We start from the raw sequence: 23187 nt of genomic DNA on the forward strand, positions 1-23187 counted from the left end.
AATTAGAGGCGATCTCATTGAAACCTACAAAATTCTGAAAGGGCTTTTCTAGGTCGACGCTGAGAGATTATTTCTACTGGTCAAGGAGTCTAAAGCACAGGAGCTGCAAAGGGTAAGGTGCTGACTATTTAGGAAGGGGATGAGGAGAAATTACTTCACTCAAAGGGCTGTGAATCTTTGGAATTCTCTGCCCAGGAAGGTTGTGGATACTCTATCAATAAATACATTTAAGGATGGGATAGACAGATTTTTGGTTTGCAAGGAATTGAGGAATATTGGGAGAAGGTGAGAAAATGGAATTGAAGTCTAAGATTAGCCATGATCTTATTGAATGGCAGAGCAGGCTCCTGGCCATACAGTCTACTCTTGCTCCTATTTCAGGTGTTGTCATTCAATGGCATAACCCTCACAGAATCCCCCGCATAACCCTCAAGGAATCTCCCACTATCACCATCCTGGGGGTTTCTATTGACCAGAAACTGAGTTGAGCTAGCCATATAAATACTATAGCTACAACAGGTCAGAGGCTGAGAATTTTGCAAAGAGTAATTCACTTCCTGACACCCCAAAGCCTATCCACAATCTAAAAGACACAAGTTAGGAGTGTTGAGGGAATAATCTTGCACATGCCTGCATAAGTGCAGTTCCAAAATCACTCAACAAGCTTGGCACCATTCAGGACAAAGCAGCCTGCTTGATTGTCACCCAATCCATCACCTTAAACATTCACTCTCTCTACCAATGACAGACAGTGGCAACAGTGTGTACCATCTACAAGATGCATTGCAGGAACTCACCAAGACAGCACCTTCCAAACATGTGACCTCTATCACACCGAAGGACAAAAGCAGATGCATGGAAAACCACCACCTGCAAGAGCCCCTCCAAGTCACACACCATCCTGACTTGGAACTTCACTGTTGCTGGATCAAAATCCTAGAACTCCCTTCCTAACAGCGCTGTTGGTGTACCTATCCCAGATGGACAGCAGCAGTTCAAGAAGGCAGCTCACCACTACCTTCTTAAGGGCAATTAGGGATGGGCAACAAATGCTGGCCGAACCAGCAATGTCCACATCCGCTAAAAATATTTTTTAAAGGGTTTATTGTGTGGCTATCAAATGTGAAGAGGATTGGCTTCAAGGCTCCCAAAATTAAAAGGCTGAATGAGATTCAATGTCACGGTTCATGCACATGTGACTTTTGAAATGCACCTGAAACTCTTTGAACCATACTGCAGCAACAATTCAACATTTTCAGAAGGAAAAGAAAGAGAAAAATCTACTGGGATAGTAAAAAAAAAATTACAATATTTATAGCTCTCTCGAGTAACACTGCATCGCTTTGAAATATTTATACTGGCTTTGAACTGTATGCCAAGATTGAGACATCTTTTAAAGAAGATTCTTCTTCTTGATCCAATGTTCTTTCTACAAAAATGCAATAACGTAATAACATAATAATTTCAAATTATTTCAAATTGAAGTTTCTTACACCGTAGAAAAGCTAAAAGGTCTTCAAATGGATTAGATTACCACTAGGAGGAGCTAAAATACCAATTAGCAATGTTTTTTGTCCAGGCTGCCTTTCCACATGCTGATTATCTGTTAAATAACGAAGTGTCCATGAGAAGGACAGTATTATTTTACTGCCATAATTGTATTGAGACTGACCAGAAGCATTCTCATCATAGGAAATTGCGTGGAGAACCAAGCTGAGCCTAATCTAACCTAACAGTTGCTTCTCTAAATAAGGCTACTGAGTCTCACAACAGCTCAGGAGAAACATTGTAATATTCAATGGGAAATATTTTGATTATCAGAATGATAATCTTTTAATGGAAAATATATTGTGTTTTTTAAAAAACTTTCCAGGTTTGCAAACCATACCAAGTCCACAGATCTTGTAAGTGGTGCTTTGCTCCACCGTTTTATGCATTCATGGTCCAACTACAAATAAAACTTGCAGATGAAACCTAATCTCTCCTATGGACTGTAATCTATACTTACATCCAAAGATATTACAGATAGAGCTTTCTAATTTTTTCTGGCACTATCACCAGAATTGTTCAAGGAACTACACAAATGTGATTTTCAAGACTTCTTAAATAGACAACATAAAACACCATGCTTTCGTTAAGTAGGCATAAAATGGCATAATTTCTGATGCTCTTGGTGAAATTCAGTAAGAAACGGACATTGAACATTTAACATTCAACCTTGTTCTCAGTCATGAATGGGTTTAAGTGAAACTACTGTAAAGATTTGGGCATTTTACTGTAGACATTCCTCAGATTCCCACTCATAATGGGATATATGATGAGCAGATGAGGAACACATTGTGCTTGTTAGTTTTAAATTAAGATGCAATTGATGCTGTTGATGCCTGCAACTTTACAGCAGTTGTGAAGCTACTCAGAGTGCCAGTTTGTTTCCAGGCTCTCTCCAAGTGAGCATCCACTCAGCAAGGGAAGTCAGCCACAGATTAGAACACGGATTAACACTTTGTGCCCACGCGTGGACAGTGCACATCAACAGGTTGTAAGAAACCCATCATTCAGTCAACTAAAGTTATTTTTTATTCCAACATATCATCCTGACTCTTACCGAACACCCAGCTTCTTCCTACGGAACTATAGTCATAGAATTTACAGTGCAGGTGGCCATTCGGCCCATTGGGTCTGCACCAGCATCTGGAAAGCGCACCCTACTTAAGCCCATGCCTCCACCCTATCCCCGTAACCCAATAACCCCACCCAACCTTTTTGGACACTAAGGGCAAGTTATCATGGCTAATCTACCTAACCTGCACATCTTTGGATTGTGGGAGGAAACCGGAGCACCCGGAGGAAACCCATGCAGACTCCGCACAGACAGTGACCCAAGCCGGGAATTGAAACCGGGACCCTGGAGCTGTGAAGTAGCTGTGCTAACCACTGTGCTACCAAACATTGAGTTAAATCTTGCCAAATTTTCCCTTTATTTGTCTTAATACTCTTTTCATTAATTTAAATTTGTATCATTTTGTTCTCCCTTAGTGGCTAATATTTTTACAGCGTTTATCCACAATCAATGTTGTGGCTCTTTGCTCCCTCTCCCAGTATATGTTTATGTGCTATGGCAAACAGAATGGAATAAAATATGAACCAATAAATTTTAAATCCTCAACACAACTTCCAAAGACTCATCTGTTCCTATATACTTCAGTAATTTATTTGTTTCTTTTTTAATTGCTTCACCATAGTGTTGACATTGAAATGGGTCAACCTAATTTCTCTTCTGCTAATTTAATCCCAATCATCACATATGTATGTTTATTCTTAGGATCAACATGGAATCATTTTTCTCTGTGAAACTTTATCTGACATTGCTTTACCCAATTGCAACGGTGATCTATATCATCTTGCAAGTTTTTTCTGCAAACTCTCAATCGCCCTATTTATATGCCATCAAAAAGCTTACATTTAGTTTTGATATCAGAGTCATCAATCTGGATTAAAAAGAATTAGTTATGCCACCTGCAGCATCCCATGCTCTCCCAAATTGTATCATCTGATGGGAATTGCCTGCTTTCTATAATAACTAAATTTAGATTTAGTCACCTCTTGTATCTTTGATTCTGGAAGTCATGACGTTGACTAATGTTGACCTGGGTCCAGCAACAGATAATTGGGAGATGTCAGTGTTAACGGGGCAGTAGCAGAGGAGAAGCCATTGCTGAAGATGCTCTGGCTATGACTGGATAGGCAAGAGTGGAACCAAGCAAGGACATTGTCACGCAACGGGATACGAGAGGCATTGAAAGATGATGGAATTGTTGTCCCATATCAAAGGTTGCAGAGAAGAAAAGAAAAAGTGGAATAATGCACCAGGGTCCCAGTCACAGAGATTGTTTTTTGAATTTGATTAGGACCTCATCAGAGTTGTGTCAGGGGCAGAAAACTGATTGGTGAGGTTCAAATATGATGTAGTGGAAAAGATGGTCAATGGTCATAGATTTGTGATGCAAAAATACATTGTGCTGGATTGCCCGTTTGGGAGACTAAGTCACCACTCCGGCGTGAAAATGGCCACCAATTCCCCATTTTGCTGGGGGCTAGCAGGAAGGCAGTGTAGAGCTTGCAGCTCTAGCTGCCGAAACGACCTTGAGCATTTCCGGTTCCATGGGTGCGCAGCCTGCAGCGGTCGCGCCGTGCTTCATGGCGGACTCAGCCCGTGGACCCGGACCGCAAAAGTAGTGCCCCTCTTGGGCCACTTGCATACCCCGGACCACCCGCCCACAGACCCGAATGAAGCCCCCTCTGCCCACGGATCGGCCCTCCCCCGACTGTGGCGGTGCCGGACTACGCAAGGTTCCCGAACGGTGTAAGCACACATAACCCACGTCATCGGGAATTCGGCCGGTCGGAGATGGAGCGTCGCAGGGCAATGGCCCGAGGCCGTGGATATGTGGCAACGCTGCTTTTCAGGGGGCGAAGAATTGCCTCCCCGACGCCGCCCACGATTTTGGCGTCAAAACTGATTCTTCGCCCCGTCGCCGAACGTGATTTTGACGTCGGGGGGGCGGGGGGGGGAATCCAACCTATTATCTTTGCTCCAAAACATACACACTTATTTTTGCTGAAAATTCTATTATCCTTTTTGGACAGTATCTCAGGCTGAATCAGACCTCCGCTTTATCAGAAACCTGTTCAAAACTGAACTAAACTTCTAATTCCATATCCATATTCTCCCAATCACAAAGGCTGCATATGTCTACCTCTGTGACAAGCACATAGTCGATCTCCTGCTGAAATCTTATCAAATGTGATTACGCCAACTCTCTATTGGTCAGTTATCAGTCTTTTATTCCCTATAAACCTCAAATCATTCCCTTGGATACCCAGTGTTGTGTGTTCATCATCTAGTCCTCGCTGATCTACACTGGATTCCAGTCCTCAAAATCCTCATTTAAAACAGCTGCATTTAAGTTCCTCCATTATCTGATCCTGTCCTAACTTTGTGACTTCCTGCAGCCCTATGAAATAGTAAATGTCTTCTCAATGACATCCCACTCTATTCCTCTGACCCAAGCGCTTTGCAACCCTCCTCTCCACTTCCTTCAACCTGCCACTGGCAGCATGCTTTTAGTCATCCAGATCTCACACATTGCAATTTCTTCCCTGAAAATCCCATTCAGATTTTTGTTATGCTTGAAAGCTCTCCTTAGAACTCAACTGTTGAGCAAGAATTAGGTCACCCTTCCTAACCTTTCCTCAGGTTCTGCATCCATTTTTCATTATGCTCTTTAAGACATTTGGGACATTTTTGTCCTCTTCTTTCCTATTTATTCAGTTGCAGACTATTTAGCTTACATTTGTTTTCTTTTCGTATATTGTTATCTTGTAGGTTGAACATTATTGTTTTAAAATTGTTATACTTCTCTTCTGGTAATATTCTTCTAAGGGATAACCCAGTTAAGTTTCTCCTCAATCATCCCTCATCCTTTTGAAATTTGTTTAAAGACTGTCCTGATCCTTTCTGGTGCTGGCTGCCAAATAAACCAAAATTTAATCATGATGTGATTACTGGTTCCCTAAGGTTTCACTACTACTATATTGTACATGCTATCCTTGTCACTTGTAGGATCTTGACCTTGACACAAATTGCTCCTAGTGGGTTTCATAACATATTGGGAAAGCATTCTCTACTTCTAGATTACCACAATGGACCAAGTTCATCGACTCTGATTCTGCCACACTTCCATTTGTGTATTCACAATTAATACTGAATTGATTGAAGGCAAGCATTATTACAAATGATTTTTTTGTGCAAACAAAGATTATAAAGCTAAACTCAAGTAATGGAGGTATTTTAGTCTGCCTAGCTGACCCGTCCTGGAAATCTATGTTTTGCCTAATCTGTCTCTTGAATTCCAAATTTGCAGTTTCTGTACTCCAATGGCTTGACGTAACTTGTCATTTGGGTAGCTTTGTTGATTATTGTGCCCTAATGGCTGGTGGTGCTAACTGTAACTTCCAAATGCAACAATCTGTCTGCTAGTCAGTTCAGCACCTCAATTGCATCTCCCATTTGTTCCTCTCGAGTGATACTTTACTGAATTTCACCTACCATTGTTTGAGCTACTTACAAAATTTGCTGGAAGTCCTTCCGTACTTCTTTGCTACCTCCTCAGCCTGTTACCGTCTCGTCCCTCCCCGCAGTATAGTACCATGTGAAAACATTATTTTTAAATTTAGGTTGTTTAGGTCAGTTAGCAAAAGTAAAAGCATGCACACCAACCCTCAATTCATCTCAGCAGCCTGACAAACTCTCCTATTAAAACTCACAGCTTTTTCAGGTTTTACTACAGATACTTACAGTTTTAATCGTATGTGAAACTCTGTAATGCGGAACCTTCCTAATGTCAATTTGGCTGGTAAGTTCCTGAGCATCATCAACAAGGAAAGCTCAGGCAGCATATTCACCTTTTTGAAACTGTGTTAACTTTTTCAAAATTCATTTACGGGATGTGGACGTCGCTGGTTAGGCCCTTCAGAAGGTGGTGTTGAGTTGCCTTCTTGAACCGCTACAGTCCTTGAGGTGCAGGTTCACCTACTGTGCTGTTGGAGAGGGAGTTCCAATATTTTGATCCAGCGACAGTGAAGGAACAGCGATATATTTCCAAGTCAGGGTGGTGAATGACTTTTGGGGGGGGGGGGGGGGGGGGGGGGGGGGGGAGACCTCCAGGTGGTGGGGTTCCCATATATCTGCTGCTTTTGTCCTTCTAGATGGTAGTGGTTGTGGGTTTGGAAGGAACCGTGGTAAGTTACTGCAGTACATCTTGGAGATGTTAAACACAGCTGCCACTGTACGTCAGTGGTGGAGGGTTTGAATGTTTGTGGAAGGGGATCAATCAAGTGAGCTGCTTTGTCCTGTATGGTGTCAAGCTTCTTGAGCATTGTTGGAGCTGCACTCATGCAAGTGGAGAGTATACCATTACACACTCGACTTGTGCCTTGTAGATGGTGGACAGGCGACTTACTCGCTGTAGGACTCCTAGCCTTTGACCTGTTCTAGTAGCCACAGTGTTAAAATGGCTAGTCCAGTACAGTTTCTGATCAATGGTAACCACCCCCAGGATGTTGATTGTGGGGGATTCAACGATGGTAATGCCATTGAATGTCAAGGGGCGGTGGTTAGACCCTCTCTTGTAGGAGATGGTCACTGCCTGGCACTGAATGTAACTTGCAACAAATTGACATTTGATTAGGTTGCTTACAGCTAACAATTTACAAACTTAGTCCTGATGATTAGTGGTTACTGCTGTAAGATTAATAAGTCTGTAATCTTAGTTTGTTTCCCAACTTTCATTTTGGAGATAGGCATCATGTTATCAAATTTCTGGGGGGGTCACTATCACCAACAGTCTGTCCTGGTCCACTCACGTTGATGCAACAGTCAAGAAAGCCCAACAATGTCTCTACTTCCTACGGAAAATTCAGCATGTCTGCATCGACTCTCACAGATGTGCCTTGGAGAGCATCCTATCCAGCTGCATCACAGCTTAGTATGGCAACTGCTCGGCCCAAGATCGCAAGAAACTGCAGTGTGGTGAACACAGCCCAACGCATCACACAAGCTTGCCACCCTCACATTGATTCTGTATTCACCTCCCGCTGCCTCAAGAAGGCAGAAAGCATTATCATAGACCCCTCCCACCCAGGCTTTGCCTTCTTCCAGACCCTTCCATCAGGCAGAAGATACAGAAGTCTGAAGACCCGCATATCCAGACATAGGAACAGCTTCTTCCCCACAGCTACCAGATTCAACGACTCACCTTCCGACCCTCCGACTGATCTGTTCCCTATAAGAATACTATTCACGACGCCCAATATTGCTCTTGCTCATGCATTTGCTTTGTTTGGCCACTTGTTCCGCACTGTAACCAATCACTTTGTCGATGTACCATTTGTCAATGTACTCTATGGAGTATTCTTTTTTTGTCTACTATGTACTGTGTACGTTCCCTTGGCCGCAGAAAAATACTTTTCATTGTACTTCAGCACATGTGATAATAAATCAAATCAAAACAAAATTCCAGTGAGACCTCCTGAGTTCACGGATTTCTTCATGGAAACTGTCAGTAGATTTTGTCACCAAACAGCTCGGGTGTATACCAACTGGCCTGAAGATTTGTTTGTGTGTTTGGAGTCCATCTACAAACTCCACCCCAAAGATGTCAAAATTAAATTCATATGTAGAGCCTCTTATGATGGGTGGCAGACAAATGTCTTCTCCAGTGTACATTTCAAGAAAAGTGGTTAGCGCTGGACTGCAGCGCTGAGGACCTGGGTTTGAATCCCGGCCCTGGGTCACTGTCCATGTGGAGTTTGCACATTCTCCCCATCTCTGCGTTGGTTTCACCCCCACAACCCAAAGATGGGCAGGCTAGGTGGATTGGCCAGGCTAAATTGCCCCTTAATTGGAAAAAATGAACTGGGTACCCTAAATTTAAAAAAAAAACATAGTTGGGTACTCTTAATTTATTTTAAAAAAGAAAAAGAATAGGTTACTCAGCGTGTTACACATTTTTGGTTCAATTTCAGTTTAAATTCTGTCCGTGTCTGCCTGCATCACTTCTTCACTGAGAACCTTCCTACTATTATCATTTATGTCAAATTTGATCATTTCCAGTACCCTCTTGACAGGATTTTGTGATGGTGTTGCACTTTTCATGGCTTTCTCTGATTTTGCACCTTATTGACTTTGTGAATTTGCTTTTCTTATTTATTTCACATAATGGTGTCATGTTAATCTGCTTGTACCCCCATTTGTTTAGTCTCACTTAGTGCCAGGAATGTATTTAATTATTTTTCATGCTTACAGGATCCCTATAAATACAGGATCCATTCAGTACCAACTGAGCTTTCCCTGAATATTTCCCTCAATCCATTTTTTAAAGCTCTTCTTTTGAAATTGTTCTTTTATAACTGTACGTCCAGACACTGGTACCATTTTTATCTTATCATTCTTATCTTAAGATTGGCAGCACAGTGGCAGTGGTTAGCACTACTGTCTAACAGCACCAAGGACCCGGGTTCGATTCCGATCCTGGGTGACTGTCTGCGTGGAGTTTGCATGTTGTCCCCATGTCTGCGTGGGTTTCCTCCGGGTGCTCCGGTCTCCTCCCACAGTCCAAAGATGTGCAGGTTAGGCAGACTGGCCATGCTAAATTGCCCCTCAGTATCCAAAGGTTTAGGTGGGGTTGCGGGGATGGGGTGGGAATTTGGGCTTGGGTGGGCTGCTCTTTCAGAGGGTCAGTGCAGACTTGATGGGCCGAATGGCCTCCTTCTGCACTGTAGGGATTCTATCTCCATCTCCTCATACATAGTATGTCTTGATCGTTATTATTTTGCCCATGCATTTATAGCCAACTTCACGGTTCCACGTTTTCCATTGGCCTGCTGGTTAACTTGCACCAAATCATTATCCTGTTTTGTGATATCAATTCCCCTTCCCTAATTTCTACTTTTGCAAGAATACATAAAGCAATCTGTACTTTCTGTCCATCATGAACACTTTGTAATCATGCCAAATTCATGCTTCACAAACCTTTCATCATCTAACCCGATTAGACCCCTTCTATTCCTTTCTGACTCATGTGCTGATCTAGCTTTCATTTAAATGCAACTATGCTATACGAGGCAATTACTGTTGGGTAGCAAGTTCCGTGGATAAAGAACTTCCCCCTGAATTCCCCAACGGATTTATTGGTGATTATGTGGTTTCTAGTTTTAGACACCTCAACAAGTGAAAACATTTTCTCCACTTCCACCCTAGCAACATGTTTGGTTATATTAAAGATCTCTATCAGGTAACATTCAGCCTTTGAATTTCTGGAAAAATAAGCCACAGCTTCTAAAGTCTTTCCTTGGGAAATATTTACAATTTGCACCGATATGAAGTAGTTTCACATTGCAGCAATGATGAAGTTGCACTATCACTACAGTCAAGTTCTGAACCAACTGTAGACATTTATAGCAAAAGGAATTGAGTACAAAGGTAAGAAAGTGTTGTTGAAACTATATAAGGCATTGGTAAGACCGCACCTGGAGTATTGTGCACAGTTTTGGTTCCTTTATTTGAGGAAAAATGGAGTGGCGTTGGAGGCAGTTCAGAAGAGGTTCACTAGATTGATTCCAGAGATGAGAGGTTTGTCATATGAGGGGAGATTGAACAGTTTAGGCCTGTACTCTCTAGAGTTTTGAAGAATGAGGGAAGATCTAATTAAGGTATACAAGATGCTAAAAGGTATGGATAAAGTAGATGTGGAGCTGATGCTTCCTCTTGTGGGTCATTCCAAAATGAGGGGTCATAATTTTAGAATAAGAGGTCGCAAATTTAAAACAGATTGAAGGATAAACTACTTCTCCCAAAGGGTTGTGAATCTGTGGAATTCGCTACCCCAGGGTGCGGTGGATGCAGGGACAGTGAGTAAATTTAAGGAGGAGTTAGACAGATTTTTAATTGGTAATGGGTTGAAGGGTTATGGAGAACGGGCAGGACGGTAGAGTTGAGGCCAGGATGGGATCAGCCATGATCTCATTGAGGGTGTTAGGTTCGAGAGGCTAAATTATCTACTTCCATTCCTAGATCATGTGTTCTAGGGAGGAGATGCTCTGGCTGATTTCGCAATCCACTTCTTGGGTCTGTAACATTGTAGGTAGCAGATGAGGAACATATCAGCCATGATAGAAAGGCGGAGCAGCCCCAATGGGTCGTATGGCTTAATTCTGCTCCTGTATCTTATGAACTGATGAACAACCGCTACTGCATACCTCTCCTCAACCACTCAAAACAGGCAGTATTGCATTGTATCCAAAATTGTCATGGGATAAAACTTAAATGCCATAACAATAGCATTACAATTGCAGAGCCCCCCACTATTTGTTTTTTTAAATTTAGGGTACCCAGTTCATTTTTTCAATTAAGGGGCAATTTAGCCTGGCCAATCCAACTAGCCTGCACATCTTTGGGTTATGGGGGCGAAACCCACGCAAACACGGGGAGAATGTGCAAACTCCACACGGACAGTGACCCAGAGCCGGGATCGAACCTGGAACCTCGGCGCCGTGAGGCAACAGGCTAACCCACTGCACCACCGTGCTGCCCTAGAGTCCCCCACTATTAACATCCAAGGGGGTTACCATTGATCAGAAACCTAACTGGATAAGCCATACAAATACCATGGCCAAAAGAGAAGGTCAGACATTGGGAATCCTGTGGTAAGTAACTCACTGTCTTGACTCCCCAATAGCGGTCTACAAGACACAAGTCAGGAGTGTGATGGAATATTCCAACTTGCCTCAAGTCATTCAACATCAGCCAGGGCAAAGAAACCCACTTGATATGCACCCACCACCATCTTAAACATTTCTTATATCCACCATCAACGCACAATGTCAGCAGATGACCATTTACAAGATGTACTACAGCAACTTACCAAGGCTCTTTCAACAGCACCTTCTAAACTAGTGACCTCTAGTGACCCTTAACACCAGAACGACAAGGGCAACAGGTGAACAACACCATCTGCACGTTCCCCTCCAAGCCACACACCGTCCTGACTTGGAATTACATTGCCATTCCTTCACTGCTGCGGAGTCAAAATTCTGGAACTCCCTTCCTTACGCATTGTGGGTGTACCTACACAAAATGGACTGCAGTAGTCCAAGAAGGCAGCTAAACACATCCTTCTCCAGGACAATTAGGATAGACAATAAAAATGCTGGTCTAATCAGCAACACCCACTCCCTGTGAAAGAATGCATTTTTAAAAGGTCAGTGAGAACATTGTACCCAATATAATGTAAAAGAACTTATATATATATATATAGTGCCTTTCTTGTCCTTTTCTAGTCCTTAACCACCAGTGAATTATTGATAAAAGGCAATCATTGTAGTATCATGGGCTAGAACAGCAACCAAGCCAGACCAGGCAAGGACTACAGATTTCCTCCACTAAAGGATATTAGTGAACCAGAAGAGTTTTTATGACAAATCGGCAATGGTTTCATGGTCATCATTAGACTTTTAATTCCATATTTTTATTGATTTCAAATTTCATGGCGGGATTTGAACCCGGGTACCCAGAGCATTACCCCGAGTCTCTGGGTTACTCGTCCAGTCACGACACCACTAGGTCACTGGCTCCCCCTTGCACTACAAAATAATGCAGTAAGGAGATAATGGCCTGAATCTTCAAAGAATGGCATTCATCATTACACTGCCGCTCAGCACAAACATTCCCCTACCCGATACTTCGCATTTCTTCAGGGGCCTTCTAAGCCTGACTTTCCCATTAGTGTGCAGCAGTGCATTCAAGCAGAGTAGAATTTTGGGGGGGCGGGGGGGGTACAGACAGGATGTGCCCCTTTTTTAGTAATACTAGCTGCAGCATGGTGAGTTTAAAGGTCAAGTTTGAATGTTAGTGAATGAGGAGGTTTAGGATACATTACTGGGTGAGATAAGTGGGTAGGAGTGGTGGGAGAGGTGCGTTACGTGGGCAGGAGAGCAGGTGGATGGATGACAGGTGGGTATGGTGATAGTCAGGTCTGGGGGTTAGTCGGGTGGTCAGTGGGGGTAGTCGGGTGGCTGGATAGTCAGGTGGCCAGGGGTAGCTGGGAGATCCAGGGGAATAGTGGGATAGTTGTCAGTGTGGTCAAGAATGGAGAACGGTGGTAGTCCTGTGATCACAATTGAGTTGGGGGGGGGGGGGGGGTGGGGGAGGAGACAGGTTGGGTGATGAGGAAGGGTTGTTGGGTTGGGTCAAAGGGTAGTTGTGTGGTTCAGGATGGGCAGTCAGAGGGATCAGTGTGAATAATGTGGGGAGGGGTCAATTCTGTAGTTACCCAGGAGTTGGAGCAGGTTTTCTAATCTAATATTTCTTGCTAACTATTCAGGTCAGGAACATGAAAATGTCTGACTTAAAGACTTTGGCGGATGGTCCTGGAAACCAGGGGAATTCCCCTAACAGTAGTCAAAACTTGCCAGACAATTCCCACATAGGTCAGTCAAGTCCTGACACACATCTCAGTCGTATGTCTGGTCTCCGATGATCTGCAAACCGCAGGATTTGGACCATTGAAAAGATTTTCTTTTTTTCCCAATTAAGGGGTAATTTAGCGTGGCCAATCCACCTACCCTGCACATCTTGGGGTTGTGAGGTGAGACCCATGCAGACACAGGGAGAATGTGCAAGCTCCACACAGACAGTGACGCTGGGCCAGGATCGAACCCGGGCCCTCAGTGCCATGAGGTAGCAGTTCTAACCACTGAGCCACCGTACCACTCCGACAAGATATTTTAGGAATGGACGAAATCCCCTTCTTTTCATCAAATGGCGCCATGTAATTATTAATATTCACCTGTGTTCAATGACCTACATTGGCCCCCAGTCCAATGCTTCCAGTTTAAAATTCTGGTCCTTATATTCAATTCCCTCCATGACTTCACCTCTCCATAGCTCTGTATCCTCCGGTTGGCCACAACCCTCTGAGGAATCCTCCAACTCTGGACTTTTACACAATATACACTTCCTTTGCCTGCCCATCAGCAGCCATCCCGTCAGTTGTCTAGGCCCTAAGCTCTGGAATACATTCCCTAAATCCTTCCACTTCTCTTTTAAATCACTCCCTAAAATCTACCCCTTCAACCAAGTCTTACGTCACCTGCCCCAATAGCTCCTTCTTCGCCCCTGTCGATTTTTGTCTGATTATGTTACTATGAATTTTGGAACATTTTACAATCTTTTTAAAGGTACTCTTAAATGAAACATTTTTCTCACTAAACTAGTAAAACTGGCACAAAATGAAAATATCCTTCCAAATATTCCAGGAGAATTGAACTCTTCTGTTGTCTCAATGCAGAAAATTATTCATTCAGGTTTCTGTCAAAAAAATAAACTTTCAGTGCAATTACAACACAGCAGAGAGATTAATATTGGTGCTAAATTGTAATGTAAATCCAGAGTTAAAGCCCAAACTGATGCCAGAAAGAAACTGGAGAGGGCAATATCACAGCACTGGTTTCATTCTGTAGTCTGTTTTCAGTGCAGTGTTAAACTAGGTGTGAAAAGTGGCTGAGTGGATGGACTTTGGACATTTCTCAACTTACCTGCAAATAATTTAAAAGTTTGCATAATGCAGATACTGCCACATGAACTCTGTAATCATTTAAAATGTATATTTTGTGTAAGAAGCTTACTTTGTGCTTGTAATCAAAAGTACACAGAGGTGACTCCAGGATGAAGAATGGGAGTGTTTGCCAGGTATGTGATCTGGCTGGAGCAAACATTACAGCTACCAATCTGAGTCTCATAATTGCAGTCAAAGTGCACCAGAAAGGCGCTTCCTAGACCAGTAACTTATGTGAGGCAATCTAGGAGATTACTCACGAGTCGAGGATAATTTTCTTATTTTCCCTGTGGATGTCTATAATGAAGATTTGTTTGTGAAGACCAAATGAATGCAGAAGCTGTAATGGCTCAGGTTTTGCAATAGGAATAATGGTTAGTCTATCAGTGCTCACCATTACGAAGTACTAAATTAGACAGGAACTTCCAGCATTTGCAGATGCACAGCTAAACATGGAAATCCAGATGTTTTTGTTGGATGCCTCCCTGCTCTTCCACAAGTTCACTTCTCCAGTACTTTGCCAAAAGAATTGGCATTCACATGTATGTCACAGTGTGAAATTAGAGCATCTATTATTTACCCACTAAACATGCCAGAAAAAGGCACGGTCTTTTCATTGACGTATAAGTTAATTTCAGTGCAGTGACAAAGCTTCATTACCGCCAAAAAGCCTCTCTGGCAATAAAAATTGACCGTTGTAAATGTGGAGAGTCTCATTCCTTCAGATTTTAATGATTGCTGAAAATTCAAAAAGTAATATTTTTTCTTTTTCTTTTATCTGTCAGTCCCATCTTTAGTTCTCTCTCTTATTTCACTTTTAATACGTGATTTTACACGGAATTAAACATTCTATAGAACTGGGCGGCATGGTAGCACAGTGGGTAGCACTGTTGCTTCACAGCTCGGGTCCCAGGTTCGATTCCCGCTTCGGTCACTGTTTGTGCGGAGTCTGCATGTTGTGCAATGTGGCAAAGTTTGCAGACGACACTAAGATGAGTGGTAAAGCAAAAAGTGCAGAGGATACCGGAAGTCTGCAGAAGGATTTGGATAGGTTAGGTGAATGGGCTAGGGTCTGGCAGATGGAATTCAATGTTGCCAAGTGTGAGGCTATCCATTTTGGGAGGAATAACAGCAGAATGGATTATTATTTAAACGGTAAGATGTTAAAACATGCTGCTGTGCAGAGGGACCTGGGTGGGCTGGTGCACGAGTCGCAAAAAGTTGGTGTGCAGGTGCAACAGGTGATTAAGAAGGCTAATCGAGTTTTGTCTTTCATTGCTAGAGGGATGGAGTTCAAGACTAGGGAGGTTATGCTGCAATTGTATAAGGCGTTGGTGAGGCCACATCTGGAGTATTGTGTTCAGTTTTGGTATCCTTACCTGAGAAAGGACATATTGGCACTGGAGGGATTGCAGAGGAGATTCACTAGGTTGATCCTAGAGTTGAGGAGATTAGATTATGACGAGAGGTTGAGGGACTGTACTCATTGGAGTTTAGAAGGATGCGGGGGGATCTTATTGAAACATATAAAATTATGAAGGGAATAGATAGGATAGATGCGGGCAGGTTGTTTCCACTGGTCGGGGAAAGCAGAACTAGTGGGCATAGCCTCAAAATAAGGGGAAGTACATTTAGGACCGAGTTTAGGAGGAACTTCTTCACCCAAAGGGTTGTGAATCTCTGGAATTCCTTGCCCAGTGAAGCAGTTGAGGCTCCTTCTTTAAACGTTTTTAAGAAAAAGATAGATACCTTTCTCAACAATAAAGGGATTCGGGGATATGGTGTACGGGCCGGAGAGTGGAGCTGAGTCCACAAAGATCAGCCGTGATCTCATTGAATGGCGGAGCAGGCTCGAGGGGCCAGATGGCCTACTCCTGTTCCTAGTTCTTATGTTCTTATGTCTACACGGGTTTCCTCTGGATGCTCCAGTTTCCTCCCACAGTCCAAAGATGTGCAGGTTAGGTGCCCTAAGCTAAATTGCCCGTAGTGTCCAAAAACAAAAAATGTTAGGTGGGGTTACGGGGATAGGGTGGAGGTGTGGGCATAAGTAGGGTGCTCTTTCCAAGTGCCGGTGCAGACTTGATGGGCTAAATGGGCTCCTTCTGCACTGTAGATTCTATGATTCTATGAATTCCTGGTTCAGACTCTGCAGGGTTAAATGGGATAGCCTCAAAAATGAATCACTACTCCGTGCCCATTGATTGTAATACATGGTGCTGAAGCATGTGCTCACCGTCATAGTTGAAGAGATTCTCACCTGGGAAAAGCAAGGAATAATAACACATGGGGTGAGAGCGAAAACGATTTTCAGAAAATGCAATGAAAGTCTTGGCAGAGGAGGTAGAAAACAGAGATGTTCTATATTTGTCGGGGGCTAGGAGGCCTTCCAAACACGTCAAAACGTAGTGAGGGCAAACAGCCATTGAGGCTAATGCCAGGAGTCAAGCCCCAAAGACCTGGATCGTGCTGCAAGAAATTCAATTACCTCATGAGTGGTCATGATTAGTGAATGCATCATCAAAGGCCACATGCTAGCAATGGCATCAGTAGCTGCAGCCACTGCATAAATCATTCCACCTACACATCACTCACATATCAACAATCTTCGGCAACCAACCTCATGCCCAAGATTCATATACCTCATTGCACTCTCACATACTTAAAGCTGCAAGCCTCAAGTCCACCCATCACAAGTTGTACACACGATTCAACCTGTGCAGCCACAACACGATGCACCACACTGACTGAGACTCTTCTCATTCGCTTGCTGGACAAGGTTGTATATAACCTGAGACAGTATCGCTCAATTGGTGGGATACACTTGCAGCGACATGTCCTTAGCCTCACGGAAGAGACAATGCTTGCCAGCAATGGAGTAGACAAATATTAGAGTGCAGCTCAGGGGCTGGAAGAGAATAAGCCATAGATGATTATATCCTCATACCTAATGCTTCTTTCACTACAATATCTACTGATTTATGGGATGTACATTGAAATGCTCAATGCATTGTCAGGCAAAATATGCGGGCTGTATGAAGGGGCCTGATACCATTTTTGTTTAGGGCTTTCTGTCATCACCTTTATTAGCACACTTGTGGACCCAACCATGATACAGTATCTGCTGGTGATTATCTCAGCTTCCATTGCAGCACAAGCAGAAGTCACTTAACATCTGGGAAACTTTCTTGCTGCCATCATGGCTGCAGATACTCGTGTTCAGAGTGCCTTGGAGGGTCTCCAAGGAATCCCGCAATCTGTCCTCCGACAGGCTATCAGCAACTAGGATTGTTGAGGCGCTGCTCTAAGAAAGTGGCAGTATCTCCATGGAACAAGAACCACAATGACGGCATTCGTCTTCCTACTTCTGCCACCCGACCAGTGCCTTGCTGGCGTCAAATCAGCACACTGATTGATGTGATGCTCTACATATTGCAGATGATGTCCGTTCTTCGCACTCCAACGCTTGCACCAATATGATATCTGGCACAATATATCCCTTAAGTGTGTGTACATGCTGCAGACGTCATGTTGGAGGTTTCCGGAGCACTAATGAGTCCAATATTACACTCTGCGTCTCTCAGTAAGTATTCTTCAATCTGATAGTCGAGGAGAAATGCCAATGCCTTCCCTGTTTACACAGGTTTCCAATCCCTTGTAAAGGATGCTGCACTGTTAAGACTGCCTAATAACTGCACTTTGCCTCAGAAATCCTTCAGAAGTCTAGGGACGAGAGTAACTACAATGCACGGTGAGTGTTGCTTGTTCACCACTGTCTGCAAAATCAACACGAATATATTTTTGAAGTGGCAAGTTGCAGATGAAGTGCAGTATTCAGTTTAATATTATGCAACAGAACAACTTGCTCTACACGTCAGACAATAGCAGTGGAGCAGAAAGATAAAGCAGAAATATCTATATAAGGAGCAACAAATTTGCAGAAAAGTCAAATCAAACTAAGTACACATGTCAAGTACAGTGTTCCTCAGTGTTCTTGTGCAGAAACAGTAGTTTCCAAGTGATGAAATGACCTTGAAGCGACAATGGATTACTCGTGCCATGACAGCAGCTATGATGGTTCGTATGCAATTTAGTTTTTTAAACTAGCAATTGCTAAAGCTTACCAGCAAAATTGAAAATATAACACACATTTTGCTGGGCATCTAAATTTCAGTGGAGCCCTGCAAACAAGGCAAATTACCAGCTTCACTCATGCATGTGAGTACAAGAAGCTGACCGTCAACACGAAAATAAATTTGAATCCATTTCTTCCAGAAACTCATGTCACCGAGTATCAGAGGGAATACATCCTATTTAAATATCAACAATTTAAAGAGAGAAACGGCAGTGGAAACAAACAACTGAAAGTGGCTTAAGGAAACCAACCAATCACCGTGAGATTGCAAGGTATGAGCGTCATGTCACTCAGTGCTTTATTTATTGTAATCAATAACTCTCAGTTTTGCAGTTCCTGAATTTCCACAGAGCTCAATAAACCAAAACAGTTGTACCGTAATCTGGGCCCATGTTGTTAAAATGATTCAAGTGATGAAATGACCTTGACAGCAGGCATCATGGCTTGTACACTGCCACAATACTGAAACAGCTCTTATCAAAGTTGCAAACGACATTCATTGTAACTGTGACAAAAGATAAATATTCCAGTCTGGTCCTTCTGGATCTGTCTGCAGCTTTTGACACACCACACCACTGCCTCTCCACTGTCATCCAGCTGGGTGGGACTGCTCTCACCTGGTTTATTCTAATCTATCATGTCATAGCAATGAAATCAATTGTAATGGCTTCTCTCCCTGCGCCTGCACCATTTGGCCTCCTCCCACATCTGATCTATATGCAGACCTCTGCAACAACATCCAAAGACAGAGCATTAATTTTCACATGTACACTGTAGACATCCAGCTTTACCTCACTCCCACCTCTCTCGACCCAACCATCATCGCAAAATTATCAAACTGTTTATCAAACATCCAGTACTAGGTGAGCAAACATTTCCTCCAAATAAATATTGGGACGACTGAAGCCATTGATTATGGTCCAAACTCTGTTCTATAGCTACTAACTCTATCCCTCCCCTAGCAGCAGTCTGAGATTAAACCAGTCTGTACACAACTTTAGTTCCAAGATGAGCTTTTAACCACATATTCATCATAATTTGCCATCAAAAGCTGCCCATCTCCACCTCAGATATTGTTTTTAAAAAATATATTTTTATTCTCCTTCACATTTTCTCCCAAATTTACACCCAGAAACAATAAACAATAATCAATAATGAATGCAATGTCAATCCCCATATCAATAACAACAATCCCATCCTCCCACCAAACCCCCAAGCATTAGCCCGCATGTTAAATAACAAAAAGGAATTAAGCACCCATAGTCACCATTAACACATACAGCCACCCTCCCCCCAACTCTCCCAACACCCCCCCCCCCAAATGTCCGATGTAATCCAATTCTCAAAACTACATAATGAATAACGCCCATGAATTGTAGAACCCCCTCCATCCTTCTCCTCAGTTCAAATTTGACCTTCTCAAGAGTCAAGAATTCCAGCAGTTCCCCCTGCCACGCCAGGGCACAGGGTGGAGAGGTTGATCTCCATCCCAACAGGATCCGCCTTCGGGCGAACAATGAGGCGAAGGCTACAACATCTGCTTCCGCACCCGTTTCCAACACCGGCTGGTCCGACACCCCGAATATGGCCTCCCCAGGGGCAGGGTCCAGCTTCACATTCACCACTTTAGAGATTACCTTAAAAACATCCTTCCAGTAATCCTCCAGCTTTGGACAGGACCAAAACATATGAACGTGGTTTACAGCCCCCCCCGCCACCCCGGCAACGTTCACACAAATCTTCTACCACCTCAAAGAGCTGGCTCAACCTCACCCTTGTGAGGTGTGCTCTATAAACCACCTTCAGCTGTATGTAACAGCTCCAACCTCACGCACGAGATGGAGGCGTTCACCCTCCGGAGCACCTCACACCAGAACCCTTCCTCCATACCCTCTCCCAACTCTTCCTCCCACTTTGCCTTGATTCCTTCTAGCGATGCCTTCTCCTCCTCCAAAATAGCCCCGTAAACCGCCGACACTACCCCCTTCTCCAGCACCTCCTCCAGCAATGTGGAGGCTGGCTGTACCGGGAAGCTCTGTATCTCCTTTCTGGCAGTCTCGAACCTGCATGTGTCTAAATATTTCCCCCTGCTCCAGCCCATACTTCACTCCCAGGTCCTTCAATCCTGCAAATCAACCACCAAGAAACAAATCTTTTAGTGTGCTAATTCTTTTCTCTTCCCATCTTCGAAAATGTCCATCCTACTTCCCTGGCTCAAATCTATGGTTCCCCCGAATCGGCATTGCCCTAGACCCTGCCCCCAACCCGAAGTGCTGGCGAAACTGCCTCCAAATTCTCAACAAAGCTATTACTACTGGACTCCCTGACCACCTCAAATATTGTTAACATTGTCCAACTTCACTCCTTTCTTAGCTCATTTGCTTCTGAAAGCCTCACATTGCCTTTGTTAATCCTAGACTCGCCTATCCCAACACACCTCTGGCTGGTCTCCTATATTCTATCCTTGATAAACTCGAGGTCATCCAAAACTCTGTTGTCTGTGTCTTAACTTTCAGCTTGTCCCATTCACCTATCAGTGCTGTGTTCACTGACCTAGAGGCTTCCAGTTAAGCAATGGCTTGATTTTAAAATTCTCATCCTTGATTACAAATCTCTCCATGGCCTAGCTCCCTTCCATCTCTGTAAACTCCTGTAACTCCATAATCCTCCAAGATATCTGCACTCCTATAACGATGGTCTCTTGTGCATCCCCATTTTTAATTGCATCACCATTGGCAGCCATGCCTTCATCTACCGAGGTCCCAAGCTCTGGAATACCTTTCCTGTACCTTGTGCCCCCTTTACCTCTTTTAAGACACTCCTTATACCTACCCCTCTGACTAAGCTTTTGATCATCTGAACTAATGTCTCCTTATGCGACTTTGTATTTTATTTTATAATGTTCCCATGAAACATGGGACGTGTCATTACGGTAAAAGTGCGACAATATTAGTTGATTCTCATAAGTACAGCAGAAACTGTCCGGTGCCACAACTAACTTCACTTTAAAATGCTGCTTCCAAAATGTTATGTTAAAAAAAATTGGATCCTCAGGCAAAATATGATTGTTAACAGCACAGACAGCAAGGCTTTCAAATTGGAGCTAAAACGATGCCTACCATGCAGATAAGACATTTATACCGATCCCCACGGGACAGCTGTCGTTCCAATTCCCGAATACGGGCTTTCAGTGCTTCAATTGTCGTTACAGTTGCATCTTCAGATATCCTGCAGATACAAGAAAAACAAATCAGATTTGAGGTTTATTAATTTAGTTCAAACACATCTGAAATAGCAGTCGTTCAGCCTCATATTTCTTAAAAGCATAGACCCTGCCATAATTGGAAGACTATAAACAACATTAAGTACCTAACAATATTCTTGAATAAAACAGACAACAGATAAGGTATGAACTCACAATGGTTACAAAAGTTCACACTAGATCACCACGGTTTCAAAGTTAATGTACAAGTGTCACTGTCAAAACCGCATCAAGCATTTTCAAACTTGCACATAAATATTCAGTACAACGCATTGAATAGTAGGATGCATATTTAGTTATTGCCATTCCAGCGTTTCCCCTATTTGGGTTAGCCACATCAGTCCCCTGATCTCATCATCCTTTAGTTTATAGATCTAGAATAGGCATAGCAACAAATTCAGTGCATTTAATATTAAGCAAATAGGAGTAATAATTCACACAAGATTTAAAAAAGGCAAGGCAAATGACATGGGAATGGGTAGGGTGGGGGTGGGGAGGGGGAGGGAAGCCGAAAGGATTAGCCCAGCAGGACTGTCTTTAGAAACACTTGCTAATCATTCGTCAGGTTATCATTGAAGAGCAGGCTATAGTTTAAAATCTCTGGAAAGTACCCAAATTTAAATGCTACCATGCTAAGTACCAGCCTCATCTTTGGATTGCCATTTTGTCAGGTCACTAAGTGGGTAACACAGCAAAGAGAGGATGTCAAACTGAGAATGAAATTAAGAATAATTATGCTGGCCACAGAGATGTATGCACCAGAGGAGACATTAAGAGAAGTACACAAGAGGCTCAATGCGTATGACTAGTTCTATCTCTACCGCTGCAAAACAAAGCAGAATTGGAAGGATACAAAAATACCTAATTATGAGGAGACATTACTTAGTTAAAGCTGCTGTATGAAAGTTATGGTCATTAGTAACATTGCTGATCTAAAGGTATTGATAATTGGATAGATGAAGGCACAAAGTGCTGAAATTTTCCCATCTTTAAAAATATTTGGTAGGTGGTGGCATTTCCAGGTGCAAATGCCACTCATTGTTGCAGCATGTTTGCCAGATTAATTTTACAGGAGGCGGCCAATTAGCCAGCCTCCTCCACAATCACCATCCAATTAGAAACAATGGGAAGGTTCTGGAGGTAGGTGGTGAACCCAGGACAATTCACTGCAAGTGAGGCCATCAGCACTCACTGTGTCACCAATGAGAGTGCTGTTGAAGGCTGTTGAAGGGGCAGGAAGTAATGGAGATGTCAACAATACCAGTGAAACAAGTGCCACTGTGTTAGTTGCGTGACAGCTTGAGGCATCCGTCTCCATGAAGTCCTCAGTCAATGGAACAGTTTTGTACTTGGGAAAACAGCAGTCTTGCTATTTTCTGACGGTAACCATTAAATCTCTTTCCGTTCTCCCAAAGCTCCGAATACCTGGTGGGAAGTTGCCTCTTCTTAGTTACCAGGGTGGTAAAATAGCAGGGGCGTAGACAATGCCAGCAACAGAGCTGATAATTAATCACTCAAAGACCTTGATTCGTATTCTGCCGCAGACACCGGTTTGCCAGTATTGGACCCAACCAACCCTCGGGAAAAGTGGCTGGAAATGAGAACATGCCAGCAAACCG

The 23187-nt window shown here is 43.2% G+C and overlaps 1 protein-coding gene across 6 annotated transcripts in view; it reads right to left on the reverse strand.

Annotated features, from left to right (window-relative positions):
* rnf220a (ring finger protein 220a) overlaps positions 1 to 23187 on the reverse strand; it is a 617071-nt gene that overhangs the window by 26786 nt on the left and 567098 nt on the right. For all 6 annotated transcript variants that reach the window (XM_072510766.1, XM_072510765.1, XM_072510764.1 and 3 more), the window contains exon 13: positions 21426 to 21534. In XM_072510766.1, coding sequence (XP_072366867.1) covers positions 21426 to 21534 — 109 coding nt within the window. The remainder of the gene's footprint in view (positions 1 to 21425; positions 21535 to 23187) is intronic.

Source organism: Scyliorhinus torazame, chromosome 7 (genome assembly GCF_047496885.1).
Source record: "Scyliorhinus torazame isolate Kashiwa2021f chromosome 7, sScyTor2.1, whole genome shotgun sequence".
In the NCBI taxonomy this organism is placed as follows: Eukaryota; Metazoa; Chordata; class Chondrichthyes; order Carcharhiniformes; family Scyliorhinidae; genus Scyliorhinus; species Scyliorhinus torazame.